This window comes from Castor canadensis, chromosome 6, assembly GCF_047511655.1.
Source record: "Castor canadensis chromosome 6, mCasCan1.hap1v2, whole genome shotgun sequence".
Taxonomy (NCBI): Eukaryota; Metazoa; Chordata; class Mammalia; order Rodentia; family Castoridae; genus Castor; species Castor canadensis.
In genome coordinates, this window is record NC_133391.1 from 102,785,815 (window position 1) to 102,802,006 (window position 16,192).

Genomic DNA, 16,192 nt, shown 5'->3' on the forward strand with positions numbered 1-16,192 from the left:
GCTCCTGGCAGCGCAGCCTTGGCCCTCTGCGGACCTGGCGGGAGGGTGCGGGAGCTGAAGCCCTGGGCAGAGTCTGCGCGCGTCCTGCCTGCTGTTCCCTCCCCCGCACCCCGCCCCCTCTCTCCGCGCCTCCTCCCTGGCTGCGGGCAGAGCACTTCGCACTGTCGCAGCGCCAGGCGTCTGGACAGCCTGTAGGAGGCACACGCGCCCACACCCACCCTGCCCAGCCGTACCCCTGTCCAGCATGTCGGCGCTCGAGTGGTACGCCCACAAGTCGCTGGGCGATGGCATCTTCTGGATTCAAGAACGTTTCTACGAATCGAGCAACCGCGCTAACATCTGGCTGGTGCGCGGCTCCGAGCAGGACGTGGTGATTGACACCGGCCTGGGGCTGCGCAGCCTCCCGGAGTACCTATACTCCTCCGGCCTCTTGCAGGACTGCGGAGCCAAAGAAGATGCGGCGCGGAGACCGCTGCTGGCCGTGGCCACCCACGTGCATTTCGACCATTCCGGCGGGCTCTACCAGTTCGATCAGGTGGCGGTGCATCACGCCGAGGCCGAGGCCCTGGCTCGCGGGGACAACTTTGAAACCGTGACCTGGCTCTCCGACAGTGAGGTGGTGCGGGCGCCCAGCCCTGGCTGGAGGGCCAGGCAGTTCCGCGTGCAAGCGGTGCAGCCCACCCTCATCCTGCAGGATGGTAATGGGCCCCCGCGGGTGCGCGCGCTCTCGTAGGGAGGGGATGGGGAAGAGGCTGTCTGAGTGCTGCATGTTGCAGACCTGCGTGGTCATCGTGGGATTGTTTTGGTACATGGCAGAATCGCTATTTCTGTCTCACCCTTCTCTGAGTAAAGCAAATTCGACCAGAGCCAAAGCCATCGCAGCATTCTCTACCCGGAGACTAGTGTATCGATACTGATTGAAAGCCCGCACCACCCCCTAAGTCAGTTTCTTGTGTGTGTTACAGTAGTAACACTGCAGAGACTTGTCACTAGGGATTTTCCGTTCTTTTATCCCAGCACCAGTCTGACATTTCCATATGCTTTTGTGGCCAGTCGACTTTTAAAGAATGAGGCCTTAGGAAGAGTTCATGCCGTGCTCTGTGCTTTTGAGAACTGCTGACTTCATCTGCTTAGTCAGGCTCCCCCCCCCCGGCCCCCGCCTCCCGCCTCCCGCCTCCCGCCTGTTTCCCATGATCCATTCCCACCTGTAGGCTTGGAAAGCCATCACAGCTGTGATTCCACTCACTCTTTCATCCTTACCCTTTAGATTGGTTTCTTAATATTGCCTCACAAGAGAAAAAGCTTGACAGCATAAAAGCAGAACATATCTACCTTTATGTTCTGACAGCTATGGAGTCTGGGTGAAAGCAAAGCCCAAGAAAGATGAATAAGGAGGTTATTTGCAGTGGAGGTGGAGTATGTGGACGAATGTTATAGATAGCCTGGTCTCCTTTGACTCTGAAGAGTCAATGGGATGAGGTTCAGAGAGAAATTCATAGAATAAAACAGAGTAGGGGCCCAACCCTGTGCTTAAATAAGGAGCTAATTAGCAACAGATGCAATAGTTGATATACTTCTGTTTTCTTTTTAGAATACTTATGATTTTTTTTTTATTCTCATAACATTTCAGTGAGGCCACTGACTCTCAAATGAATGTCTTGCCTGGAATCCACTAAGCAAGATTGTGATAAAAGCTAGGATTTTAACCAAGGTATAAAGCATGCAGAACATACATAAATCCTGCCTGAGTAATATAATTCTGAGTATAATATGAAGGCCCCTCTTTCCTTTCTATCGTAATTATTCTAATTGCCAATTGAATTTATTAGAACAGCCCTCTATAATATAGAAAAAACACAGTTGCTGCAGAGTGAAGCTCACTATAGGACTAAACAATATGGCAATAATGAAATATTTTTTAAAAATTAGCTTATAATACAGATGAAATCTTGATCATTTGTAATATTAAGAAATTACAACTGCCTAGCAAGCATGAGACCTTGAGTTCAAACCCTGGTACTGTCAAAGAAAAGTAAGATTCTATGCCTCACCTCCCCCACCACCAAGTATTTTCATTGAAGTTTTAAATTTAAACATTTAAAAAATATTTTAGATAGTTTTAGAGGTAAGATTTCCAAGCAGTTGGTGGGTATTCAGACTAAATTCTGGCACTCTGATTAAAAAACATTTTGTATTAATATTAAATATGTTTAAATTGTTTGAAAGAAAACATTTTTAATTTATGTACCTTTGATTCCGTGCCAACAATGGGAAACCAAGGGTGAAAGAATGGTAGGGATTACTGTTTTATAGACGCAGAGAAAATCTATGCCTGAATATCATACCTTAGGTCACATAGACCAATTGGAAAGGAACTGGGTCTAAAACCCAGGTTTCCTGAATCCAATTGAAAGTAGAATCCTAGCATCTTTGGAGTTGCAGAAGACCTGCAAGCTACCTGTGTGGTGCTTTATACCTTTGAAGGTGTGAAAAGAAAGCTTAATATTTACCAAACACTTTGAAGGTGCTAGCACTGTGTTATTAAAAGTTGTTTCTCATTAGGAGCTGGATGCCTCACCCTCTCAAGAAGTATCTAATTTCCTCAGTTCTCAGGAACATTAATTTCCTGTCTCTTCTGAATGATGTGGCCTGCTAACTTGCTGTTAATATAATCCAGATGTCTAGAAGGATATATAAAATATTTATGTTAAAAATTCATATACAGTTGTCCTCACACATGTACAGCACATACCCAAAACAGCATAATGCATTTACTGCTTTGGTTCAAACACAAGAAGGCTGAAATCATGTATTATATTCCATTTAATGAATTGGTGATTACCTGTCATGGAGAAGCAGAAATCCCTGCACCATATCTCTAACCCAAAAGCTGACTTTTAAATGAGGGACAAAGAGGACAGGGAGAAAGTAGCTGTGTCATCCAGTGCATTATCTCTGATGGACAAGCAACTCGCCTAATTAATAGTGAAATAGTACGTTCCTATAAGAAGATAGGGATGGATCGGATCTTAGATGTAGGTATGAACCTTTTAAATGGGCACGCATTTTGCCTTTTTTTTTTTTTTCAGTATTCAAGTGATTGAAGTTCTGGCATTTCTGTCCCTATTATACATTTCTAAGCAAGTTACCCAGTGTCACCAACTTATGTTCTTAGAGGAATGTTTTCACATGGACTTCAGTCATTTGGAGAAGTTAACAACAAAAAATATGGATTTCAGCGAGGTAGTTCTTTCCAAAGCCCCACTAATACTACCATTAAAAGACAATGGTCTGTTTAGATATAAATCTACATTAGCTAAAAGAAACTGTTTCAGATGCTTTAAAGTAGATGTGGTGATCAAGTTAGCAGTTTTGTACCATGCCAGCAACAGGAAATCAAGAGCCAATTCAGTTTGCATTGAAGAGCCTTAAAAGATCCAGGGATTAGCAGTAGCTGGTACCCATTGGGGGCAAAAAGAATACTAAAATAAGTATAATTGCTTGTAAGCATTTTAAGAAACTCATAAAACCCTAGAAGCCTTCACCATAAGGGAATGCTCCTCCCCCATCCAGTTAGCTTATTCTCTGGGGATTGTAAAATAGTGTGATTTCTTAATTAAGGGATGCTCAGTACTATTGGTTTAGTATGGAAAAACAGAAGAAATAAGAGAATATAGATTCCCTACTAGATGCTCAGAAGTATGAGAGCCAGGCCTTTACCCCTATGGTAGGAAATTAGAAAAATCTTATCTGGGAGACCTGACCCTTCCAGGAAAGACTTTAAGATTCCCATGTAGAGGCATTACTAAATAATCCTAGCCTGGTCTTTCTACTTAAAGCGTAGGTCAGTAGGCCCCAGGGATTTTGAAAAATCTGACTGTAACATGAGATCAAATATTAAAACAAACAGCATAAAGTAACAAGAGTGAGAACACTCATCAGTGTTATCAGGGGATAGACAAGCTGTAACGTTGCATATGTACAAGAGACATGCAATGGACATGAGGATGCTTTTTTTTTGCATCCATAAACAAAGAGCTCTTAGATTAATACATCAGAAATTACTTAGAAGTTATGAAAAATAATGTTGAAACTTGCAAAAGAGCAGATAGGCAAAATGGAAAATCAGAGGATAAAAAGACTAGATAAGCAGAGGAACAGTTTTGGAAAGCCATCATTGAAATAAATGGAGCAGAGATAAAGTGAACAAAGTGAAGGAGAAGAAATAGAAAAGGCAGAGGTGATTCAAGAATATATCCCATAGTTAAAGGGTGTGAGTTGCCAGGTTGAAAGGGCACAAAGAGTCCCCAGTACAACGGATAAAAGTGAGTCCCAGCTCTAAATTTTCAGACCATTGGGATGAAGATTCTATAAATTTCCAGAAATTTAAACAAAAGGAATGCATATTTAGATCTGAATGATTTCAGAGCTACAAGAAAAGAAATTTTGCTTTTTAAATCTGAATGACAACAGTGCCCAACCTAGAACTGTGCATTCATCTCACTATCACTCAACTTCTCAAAAAATCATGTCCCACATACTGTGACTTCAAAGCCACAAGGATATGCCCCTTGTAAACCAAGAGAGAGAGAGATTTCAAATGCGGTAAATAGGAAAGCTAATGCAAAGGAAGGTCAAAAGAAAGCACTGGAATGATAGAATGGATGACTTGTGGACAATGTTAGTGCCCCAGGTATAGAGGACTCCAAACTGGAACAGTTGAGTCATAATCAATTTTGGATGGGTGAATGGTGAGAGGATGAGAAATGTATACATGTGTAGTGATGGTAGTGGAGAGTGAGGGGTAAAGAGAGCTAAAAAAAAAAAAACCTATTTCATAGTGGAAATCAACTGGTAACATAAAAATTTTAAACTGAAAAAAACAATACATGCATGGAATCTATCTGATAAAAAAATAGAATTAAATAATCTGGAGATAACTGGTAGTGTTAACTATTGGAAGAAATTGCTAATGTTGTTCTTAAAATGATTACCTTTTGAGAGCAAGATTGTTGATAGAAAATAGGGCAAAGAGATTTTTCTTACATTTTAAGCCCTAGAGCAAATGATATTCAGGCTCCATGGCCTTATCAGTTGCTTATGATTGGTATCTGTTTTGACGTATGGGTACTTATGTTTTCTCTGTTGTTAACAATTTTGAATATCACCTAAACTGAACATCACTAAAGATCAATAATATTCTAGAGTGAGCTTTTTCTCTTTCTCCCTTGTTGGAGAGAGCTTTCCCTCACTCCTGATAATTACGGACCCTAACTGGGGTTATCTGAGGGCAACTGAAGATTCAGAAAGGACACAGGATAGATAGACAGACAGAAAGTGGGATCGGGGTGTGGGCACTTGAGTGGAGATGCACAACCCTCATTGCTTCTTTTCTCTATTATTTTCATTTACTCTGCTTTTCTCTATCTTTATTCTTTAAGGCCTTACTCCTTTACAGTTCTTTAACACCTTGCTTTTAAAGTCTTCTTTAAAACCTTGCTTAAACCTCTTTCCTTAGACCTGCTCTGTCCCATGTTTTCTCTTAGCATTTCTTTCGCATAATCTCCCTTAAAGTCTTTGCCCCCAGACTTGCACTGTCCCATGTTCTCTCTTTAGCTTTCTTAAACCCTCTGTGCTCAGACTTGCAAACAGTAACAGCTGTGCCTAAAACCTGCATATACATAACTTTTAAAGTCCTGGTCCTTAAACTTGCACTGTCCCATATTCTCTCAAGCTTTTTTTTACTTAGCTTTTCTAAAGCCTATGTATAAAGTTCTCTTTAGCTTTCTTAAAGTCTTGGCCCTCAGACTTGCTAACAACTCCTCTTTAGCAATTCTCCTTTAGCAATTCTCCTTCAGCAGTTCTTTTCCTTTCCAAAAGCCTCCCACCCCCAAAAGCCAAAGCCCAAAAACCTCAAAGCAAAAGCCCCCAAAGCAAAAAGCCTTACGTCCTCTTTCAGCAAGTCTTTTATATCCAGTGGTAAACAGGGTGGAGCAGCGGTTCTCTGCAAGGGGCGTGACATTGTAACAGGAGAAACCTGCATTCCCGCTTCTCTGAATGTAAACAACTTAGGAAAAGCAGCTGTTCTGCATCTTCTCCTTCTGTGGCTGGGGCTGTGCCAATCTCAGCCTACAGATAAACATCTTAGGAAAAAGCGGTTGAGCTGCATCTCGCCTTGCTTATGTCCAGTTCTCATAGGCTTCTCAGAATCTGCTCTCCATGATATTCTATTCCAGCATTTCTAGGATAAAATTTCCCTGACCCCTTGTCTTTTTATAAATTTATTAAATAATTGGTCTCCAGCAGCTCTGTTATTAAATCAATTTAGCAATTTCTTTGACATACCTGCCAATCAAACAGTAAATGAAATGCTTTTTAATCTTCAGAGGCACTTTAAATCTGGGCTAATCCTGGAGAAGCCATCTGGCCCTTAGGAATGGAATGTGGAGAAATCTGGGAGTGTCTAATACCATCTCAAAATTAAGACAAGACTAGATAAGCAGATGCAGCAGCAAATGAAATGGTTTTTTGCCCTGAAATAGAAATATACACAAGATATATGTGAGGACCCAGGCTTCTTGCTCTGTTATCCTCGCAGTACACTCAGAAGGCTTTCAAGGGGGTTAGGGTTGTAAGTCAGTGATAGAGCACTTGCCGGGGATGCATAAGGCCCTGAGTTTGATCACCAGCACTGTAAAAAAAAAAAAAAAAAAGGCTTTTAAAGCCTTTAGACCATGGTTACACATTGCTTGGAGTCAGTTAGAAAAACCATTAGGCATGACCATGGTTCCACCCACTTGGGGAAATAACAGTTTTGAGGCTCTAATACCCCAAACCTCTGATGCTGTAGGATTGGTGTGGGACAAAGAAAGCCTTATTGTTAAAAGAATCCCCAGGTGATTCTGATGCACTGGTTCTGTATAGCACAATTTCAGTGATGGGTTATTTTACAGAATTACATTGCATGCATTGTGTAGTACAGTATGAAGTACTTCCACTTACTTCATCCTTCTCTACATGTTGTTATCACTGAAGAGGCAGTGTTCTCAAAGTGCCCTCCCAGATTAATCAGACTCCGGATTGCCTTGAACTTACTAGAAATGAAGATTCTCGGATGTTACCATGGATTTACCAAATTAGAAACTGGGGTGGGAGCCACAGTCTGTATTTCAACAAGCCCTACAGATGATTCAGATGCATGTTAAAATTTGAAAACAACTGGTATAGGTCATTGTTCACTGATAGTGAGAATTGCCTTAGTTTCTTGTTCAGTATACAAATTCCAGAGACTCTTCCCTAGGAACTCATAAACTCTAGAGTAGGATTAGGAATGTGCATGTGTAACAAGCACCACAGATGATTCTTACTAGAAATCTGGATAGGATTTGCTTTTCATCTATAGTATGCATTTAAAAAAGCCACCTGGAAAGCTATTACTGCTGCTATTGGTACTGATCTTACTGGTCCTCAGATCACTCTTTGAGTAACACTGTTGTACAGACATAATCATCAGTGGAAGAAAGAAAATGAGATACAGATAACAGCACAAATGCCCTCTTCAAAAGCAAGTAATTGGAAATTTGATGTTTTTGGAAAGGCTCTAAGGAAAATAGATAAAAGCCCTTGAATATTTTTGCCCCAATGGATGCTACCTATGAGAATAAAGTATCACACTACAGGATACTACACTATTAAATTTAATCCTGGAACTGTGGGCAAGATTGATTAGTGAACTACCCAAAAGAATTTTTGCTGGTAAGATTAAATTTAGTAACTTTACAATGAAATTCCATCCACTGCTCCCCTATTTGCTATAAAATTTTAGTCATAGTTTTAGGTCACCTTTTTTTTTTGTTAAATACTGATGATTTTCAAATAGCAAGGGAGTTCTTTAATCCTAAAATCATAGAAGGAGGAATGTGAATCCCAAGGATTGCACAGCAGAAGCTGGAAGTACCAAGCATACTTAGAAAAATGAATTTAAGTATTACATTTAGAAAATGTATTTAAAGTATTATATTTATCTTATAAATTATTGCAAAATTTTGTATTACATATATTTTAATTGTTTTATGGAGATATAATTCATATACCATACAGTTTACCCTCTTGACCACAATTAAGCCACAATTCAATGACTTTAATATAGCCAGTGTTGTGCATCTGTCACCACACCAAGTTCAGAACATTTCTGTGATCTCCCAAAGGAAACCCCATACCACTTAGTCATCACTGTCCTTCACACACACACCCCGTCCCCCCGACCCAGGTAAATGGAACTTTTCAAAGTATGGGCCTTTGTTACTGGCTTCTTTTACTTAAGCAAATGATTTCAAGGTTCATCCAAATTAGAGCATAGATCAGTGCTTCATTTGGTTTTGTTGCTCCATTTTATGAGTATGTGCTCATTTTACTTACCCATTCACTCATTGATATATATTTGAGTTGCTTCTACTTATTCTATCCTTTTACTCAGCTTTGTTAAGATATTTTTACACCCCATAAAGTGCACCCATTTTAAGTATATGGTTTGTTAAATTTTAGGAAATAGGTACATGCAGGCAGCCATAACCACAATCAAGCTTGGAAACACTGTCATCATCCCCCAAAAGTTCCTTTCTTCTCCTCTGTCTTCTATCCCTACTCCCACTCCTGGCTTAATGATCTGTTTGGTGTTACTATAGTTTTGATATCTGTAAATATAATCATGTAATGTACAGTTTTTTATGTCTTCCTTCTTCCCTGTGGTAGATTGTTTGGAAAATTCATCCATGTTTACCAGAAACCAGTCCCCTGGCCTCAATTCCAACTCAGAAATAAGGAGAAAAAGGTTTAGAGGAAAAGGAGATAAGGTTTACTATTAATTAGACAAAGAGTAGGACAGAGAGTCAACCTCTCAAAGTTCTGTCATTCCACTTCTGAGAGAAAATGTCTGCTTTTCAAGGGGCGTTTAGAGGCTCAGTTCAAGTACATGATAAAACACATGTTTCACAATAGATGCTGGCCTTGGTTCTCTTGGTTTACCGGCACCACTGTATGCCTTGGTTGATAGGTATACTCCTTCTTGGTGGTCAGAAAGAGATAGGGGGGGAAGAGATTTCTTGGTTTAATTAGAGAACAAAGAGTGTTAGAGAGTAAGAGAGAGAAAAAGTAAGAAAAAAATGTCAGTTTGAGTAACAAACAGTAAATTGACCAGCACACAAGCTGAAAGTTTTTCTCTTTAGTAATCTTGGTCATGTTTTTCCCACTGTCAATTTGTTTCTTCCAGTTCTGTGGAAAAGGGGCATCACAATCATCTGTTTCCAGCCTTTAGTTAATTTATGGGCCCAAGCAAGAAGTCAGTGCTCCTCAGCAAAAGCAGTTTTTAAGCACCTGTTACATATGTTGTTGCATGTGTTAATAATTCATTCCTCTGTTGTTGAGAAACAGTCCATTGTATGGATAAAATATTGTTATTTACACTCCCAGCTGCAGTCTATAAGAATTCCAATTTCTCCATATCCTTGTCAACATGTGCTTTTGTCAGTCCTTTTAAATTTAGCCCTTCTGTGAATACTAGTGGTATTTCATTAGGGTTGAGTTTGCATTTCCCTAATGGCTAAAAACATTGAGCATCTTTTCAGGTACTTGCTTGCCTCTTTGCTGAAAAATCTATTAAAACCTTTCCTTCTTTTGAAAAATTGAATTTTTTAATTTATATATTCTGGATATAAGTCCTTTATCAAATAGGTATTTTTTCAAATATTTTATTCCAGTATGCTGCATGCTTTTCATTTTTTTATGGTGTCCTTTTTTTTCAGTATTGGGGTATGAACTCAGGACCTTGTGCTTGCTAGGCAGATGCTCCAGCACTTGAGCTATGCCTTCATGCCATGATACGTTTGAATTTAGGACTGCTATTTTGTTATATTTCACTTCTATTTTTTAATCCCTCTGTTCTTTCTTATTTTCCTTTTATATTTAACAAATCCCAATTAATATGTCATTTAATTCCTCTATTAACTTTTTAGCATATTTCTTTGATTTTCTTCCCATGGTGTGTTAACAATGGAGACTACAATATGAGTATTTAAAATATCATGATTTCTTTCAAGTTACTACTGATTTCACTCCAGTGAAACAGCAATTCTGTCCCCATATAAGCTTCATTTCCTCTTACTAATTGTGATGAGTCTGACATTTTATTCTGCTTGCAAGGTAAAAGTTAGCCTGCAGCAGTTTAGTAGATTTTGACAGAGGACATGAGATTCCTGGGTCAGAAAAAAAGGATAGTTTATTACTCACAGTAACAGAGCTAATCAGATCATCATCATATATACCAATTCCTCGATTCCCAATTCCCACAGGTTGACACAAAAATGAGCAAAATATAATATAATTCACTACAGCAACATTCACAAAATTGTGTCAATAGGACACTGGTACATGGCTGTTCTGAAAAGTAAAAGTTTCATGACTAAATAAGTTTAAGAAATTGCACAAGTGCATTTACTTTATGTATATCTGAATAGTCATTGGTATATCAAAAGCTCTAAGAAATCCTGCAGAAAAGAAAATTGCTTAATTTTCTTTGAAGCAAGTGTCCTCACAATTATTTAACACAGAATCTTCTTTTTAAAAACTTACCATAACAGCCTGCAAAAGTAGTGTACCATATTGCTCACTTTGGCAAACACTTGTCCTAGCAGATATTGGTCTGTCAAACGATAGAAGTCATTATGAGATATAGTATTTCTGGAATAAAAGTAAGATGTGTCATTCTTCCTAATTTCTTTGTAACTATTTAATATTCTATTTTTAATGATTGAAGTCAAATACACAATTTCATAATTCAAATTCATCTATAAATTGTTCCCATTTGTAGGGGATGTGATCAACCTTGGTGACAGACAGCTCACTGTCATGCACATGCCAGGTCACTCCAGGGGCAGTATTTGCTTGCATGACAAAGACCGAAAGATTCTCTTCAGTGGAGACGTCGTGTATGATGGATCACTGATTGACTGGCTTCCATACAGCAGGATAAATGACTACGTTGGAACTTGTGAACGTCTAATAGAATTAGTGGACAGAGGTCTGGTGGAGAAGGTGCTTCCAGGGCACTTCAATACCTTTGGTGCTGAAAGGCTTTTTCGATTGGCTTCTCACTATATTTCAAAAGCTGGGATATGTCACAAAGTGTCTACCTTTGCCATGCGATCTCTTGCAAGTTTAGCCCTACGTGTAACAAACTCTAGGACCTCACCCTAATATCTATAGTAATAATCTATTTTCATTAACTATGTAAACTAACCCAATTCATTTTGTGCTGTTTAAAATGGTTAATAGTGAGCCTTTCAAGAAGTGCTTTTATACAGTTATTGCATATTAAAGATTGAGAATGAATAAGCCAAAAAAAGAAAGGTCTTCATTTAAATTTTTTCATTCTTCCAAGTAAGAAACAACTTAAATAAGCGTATAATTTGCCAAAGCCATCATCTTATGTTTGCTCTAGAAATGCAGTAGGCATATACAGGGAGCAAGGAGGCATTTCATAGCAAGAGAAAGATCTGTCCTTGACCATTTTTCATATTCTGTTTCCTAAGTCACCTAAGGAAAAGGGCATATATAATTTTAGTTTTAGTTTATATGGTTTTAGTATTTCATTTAAAGATAAAGTTTCTTGGGTTCAAAATACTTCAGAACTCAATACAAATATATAAACTAACATTTAGAATGATAGCTAGAATATCCCATGATTATGGTCCTGAAGTTTTTAGACTCTTATTTATTATTTATGTAATTACAGCATACATTATATGCTATGTAATTTAACTTATGAAAAGTACAATGAATTTTGTCTTATTGCAAAGCTTTAAATATAAATTGCAGAGTGCTTCAGCCACAAGCTACTACATATTGTTGTTATATATTTAATATTTTTAATCATAAAAGTGAAATACAAATGTATGTAATCTAACTAAAAGTTGTCAGATATATCAAAAGGACACTGTCAGGCAAATTTGAAAATATACATACTGAGAACAATTTTTTATTATATCCTATTTTAATATTGACAGCTATTATAAGCAAAATGTTTTCCTGTTAAGTAGGAACTTCAGTATTGTGTCATGTTTTTCAGTATCAAAACAACTGTCGATATCCATGACATCTTGATATAAATCATTCTTTTACTTAGCATAACATATATATGTACCACAGAAGAATTTTTAAATTAATTGCAAATGTGCATTAGATATTGACCTAGAGTGAATTGCCTTTTTATCCTGATTCACAACACCTATTCCTGTTCAGTATTCTTTGTCTTGAATGAAAACAAGTCTACATTCATAAAGTCTTAGGCAAGGTTGAACCACTATTTTGTAAAATGTTTTAGTTTGGTGCTCTTAATAATAATTTATCAAAAAGCCTTTTGGAATTTTTCATAAAAGTTTTTTAAATAGTTTTTTCCACTGCCTTTTTATTATTGACATATCTAAAAGCAAACTGATGATGCAGCTTTGGAAATAAGACCTTTTAATACTGGAAAGAGACTGTAGGTGTGGCTCAAGAGGTAGAATGCCTGCTTTGTCAGTGCCTGCTTTGCAAGCACAAAGCCCTGAGTTCAAACCCAGTACCACCAAAAAGAAAGATAAATAAATTTTAAAATCTGTCAGATTTTGTAACCTTGTAACCTTTTCTACCCTGCAAACGCCCAGATTCTTTAGTTTTTTTTAATTCTTTCAGCACACACATACAAACACAGAGACACACATCCCACATTTACATACATGCATATACATACTGTGCTAAACACTGTGGAAGCTTCAAACAATCAGAGACAACATTATAGCTAGAAGTCGAAGGCACACAAAGCATGAGTAATCATATATAGAAGTTGAAGTTAATATAAATTATGCATGAGTGTAAGGGACATAAAGGGAGGGGTGTGAAGTTGAGTTAGGGCAGTTTTTCAGGAGGAGGGGTTTTTGAGTCAAACTTGGAAGTATGACTTGTTAGGTGGTCAGGGTTTGAAACAAAAATTGTAATCCAAGAATAGGAATGCAAGCATTCCTCTTTAGAGAGTCTATTCCTTGTAACAATATAAATTTAACTTTTAGGAGCCCCATTTCTTCCAAGCACCATGTATTTAGCATGAGAAAGATGGGATTGTGATTGTGTGTATGAGTAATCCTTAATGACATGACGTGAACTGCCACAGGCCACCAAATGAACCTTTAGAGTTGGAAAGGAGGCCACAATTAGTTCAAATATAGACTATCATGAGAGTGTTCTGTGATGGTCTTCAAGGCAGTAGGTCTGTTTCAATTGATAGCGCCACACCAAGAATATAGATTGGTTCAGGGCAACTACAGTCACTTAAAGAGCCTTAAATAGAGCCATTATTTTTATATAATAGCACAAAAGGAAACCAAAAGTCCTTAACCATTGTCCATCTTATCATATTTTAGTATTTATTTTAAAATCAGGGTATAGTAGGCATTACTTTTTATTAGGAAATAGTTTTTCCTGCTGAGGGATTTCATTATTTACTAAAAGTGATTTTTTTCAGAATACATAGACATTATTTTTAAATTTCCCAGTGTTTTCAGTTTTTCCAATTGTAATTCAACATAAGACTGTGATATTTTACTACTGCTACCATGTGAATAAAATGGAAATAAATTGGGGAAAGGATACACATTCATTGAGTACCTATTCTATACATTTTAAAATACGTATTTTTAAATTAAATCCTGGTTCCAGCAACAAGAGGTAATTAATGAGTCTCACACAACATGGACTGTGTTGAAGCTAGTAATTGAACACAGGTCTGCCTGCCCCCAAACTGTGCTCTTTCTCTTATAACTACACAACACATAAAACTGGCAAAGTGTATTTTTACTTTCCAAGATGCCACATGTGCCAACAATAAATCAAACAATGCTAAAGCATAATAACATTTAAAAAATCTTTTAAAATATATATTTTCACCCTGACAGTGACCATTCTTGTAATTTATGCCTTTTGGAAATGTAAGTATGTAAGTGTATTCAAACTTGTCAAAATAGAAGGCATTTAAAAATAATTATTATTTATATTGTTAATGATGAATTATTAGACACTTGTTTTAATTATTTGATGTCTCCTTTAACTGAGAAGCTTAAAGCAAGCGAAACCTTGTGTGTTATCCTGATACAGGTGAATAAATGATGATGTGTATTTGTTCTTATATGGATAGTAATATGAATGTGACGTGCACAAATTGTCCTCTTCTAATTCTAAGATACGTGTAAGTAAACATTTGTGTGATAAGTATTAAAGTGGACATTTGTTTCAGTCTATTATTGGTACTTTTTATAACATTAACAAGTTCCTACTTAAGTTCTTACAAAAAAATATCCTATGGAAAATGAGGGCTGGTGGAGTGGCTCAAGTGGTAGAGCACTTGTCTAGCAAGCGTGAGGCCATGAGTTCAAACTCCAGTGTCACCAAAAAAAAAAAAAAACAGAACTCAGGAAGGAACAAAAAACACCTGTATGCCTTCAATGTTTAACAAATAAGGCATTTCACATAAGTGGATAAAAGACATACTATTCAATAGTATATTGAATAGGCTTACATCATCCTAAAAAATTCCAAGTGGATTAGAAACCTAAATTTGTGAACCAGAGCTACAATTGTATTAAAAGAAGATTCAAATCATTTATCTGTTAGCATAGGGATGATTTGCTTTACATTTTAACAAAAAGTATAATTACAACAAAAAGTACCATACCTTAAAATGGTATCCTATTCCATAAAGAATGTTGGAGATTAGAATAAAATATTCTCAACTTGTCTAACAGCAAATGCCTACAAATCAAAAAGAAAAAGTAAACTGCAGTAAGAGAGGAAAGACCTTTCCTCTGCCTTCTTAGGTTCTGTGACTGGGCCTGAGAATTAAACAGGCAAAAGGCTGATTAACGAAAGAAAAGCATACACATTTTACTTGTGTTAATAGGTCTACATGTACACAGAGTCTTTCATATATAATAAGTGAAGAGCTACAAAAATAGGCCTCAGAACTAACATGCCATTTTAACAAAGAATGATGAATTGTGAAAATGTGACAAGACAAAGGAAAAGGGAATTTGGGCTAGGGCTGGTAATTGTGGGAAGCTCCCTGGAGAGTCACTGGTGTGAATCTGCACTCAAAAGCCGAGGAATCTGGAATTTGATGTCTTTGGGTGATGGAAGCAACAAAAAATGTATCCATCCAAGAGAAATCAAGCTTGCCTTCCCTGATGAGTTTCTCCTTGTTCCATCTGAGCCTCTAGCCTACTGAATGTCGTCCCTCCCATTCAGGCTGTATCCTCCCTGCTTAGGTAGATATCTAATACCAGTTTTCTCTGGAAATTTGCTTAGAAGTGTGCTTTACCAATTTCCAGGTATCTCTCAATCCAATGAGGTTGACAATAAAGATTAACCATCACTGATAGAACAATAATGTCACCATTTTGTAAACCCATGGCCATTTTATCCTTAGGCCTCACTTGAGAAATGGAGCCCCCCACCAGGCAGCTCTGCTTAAACAGAAATTCCCCTGCTCTAAAACAAGCTCCACCCCTACTGGAGACTCCCGCACATGCACTAACTTCCTTAACCTCCCTCTTCTATAAAATCCACGCCTAGCCTAGTCTGTGCTGCGCCATCTTTCCTGGGTCAGCCTGGTGGCTTGTGCCAAACCTTGGTCTTGGACCTGAGATTTTTCTTGTGAGGTTTCTTTGCAGGCAGTGTTTTTCCTAACATTTGGTGCCGTGACTCAGATTGGGTGAGCTCCCGCCACCAACCTTTCTCTCCCAGCCTCCCTCCCCCATCCCGCCCTCTCACTCTCTCTCTAAACTCCCCATTCCCTTCCTCTGGGACTTGAGCTGTTTAGCTGGGACCCCCGATCCTAGAAGACACCTTCACTGTTCACAGGGAATTTCCTCTGCCCCAGCGTGCCTCCAATCACCATCCACCACCGGCCAATCCTCCCTCAAGGTCCTTCTCTCGGTGAGTCCTCCTCGCATGCAGAGCTGTGATCTCACTTTCTCATTTCCTTGAAATCCTAGCACTGGGTCTCAGCTCTCTCTCTTGTCCTTGGGGGCCGGGTCCCCTAGGACTGTGGGCCCCCAGTGACTCCCAGATGGACTGGGAGTTCCACCTCTACTCTCTCCTGAGGAATCGA

The 16,192-nt window shown here is 38.4% G+C and overlaps 2 protein-coding genes across 2 annotated transcripts in view; one reads left to right on the forward strand and one right to left on the reverse strand.

Annotated features, from left to right (window-relative positions):
* The window catches only part of Polr3g (RNA polymerase III subunit G), a 32,859-nt gene extending 32,487 nt beyond the window's left edge, over nucleotides 1–372 (reverse strand). The window contains exon 1 of the mRNA XM_074077099.1: nucleotides 234–372. The gene's annotated coding sequence lies outside the window, so the exon portion shown is untranslated. The remainder of the gene's footprint in view (nucleotides 1–233) is intronic.
* Nucleotides 245–14,324, forward strand: Mblac2 (metallo-beta-lactamase domain containing 2). Its single transcript, XM_020156534.2, has 2 exons — nucleotides 245–698; nucleotides 10,865–14,324. The coding sequence occupies exons 1-2, from the start codon at nucleotides 245–247 to the stop codon at nucleotides 11,248–11,250; spliced, it is 840 nt and encodes a 279-aa protein (XP_020012123.1). The 3' UTR covers nucleotides 11,251–14,324.
* The last annotated feature ends 1,868 nt before the right edge of the window (nucleotides 14,325–16,192 follow it).

Bases quoted from the DNA above. Each gene is read 5' to 3' on its own strand.
- Mblac2 (XM_020156534.2), top strand. From the start codon at position 245: ATGTCGGCGCTCGAGTGGTACGCCCACAAGTCGCTGGGCGATGGCATC. The intron at 699-10,864 runs GTAATGGGCCCC...TCCCATTTGTAG, and splicing joins CACCCTCATCCTGCAGGATG to GGGATGTGATCAACCTTGGT.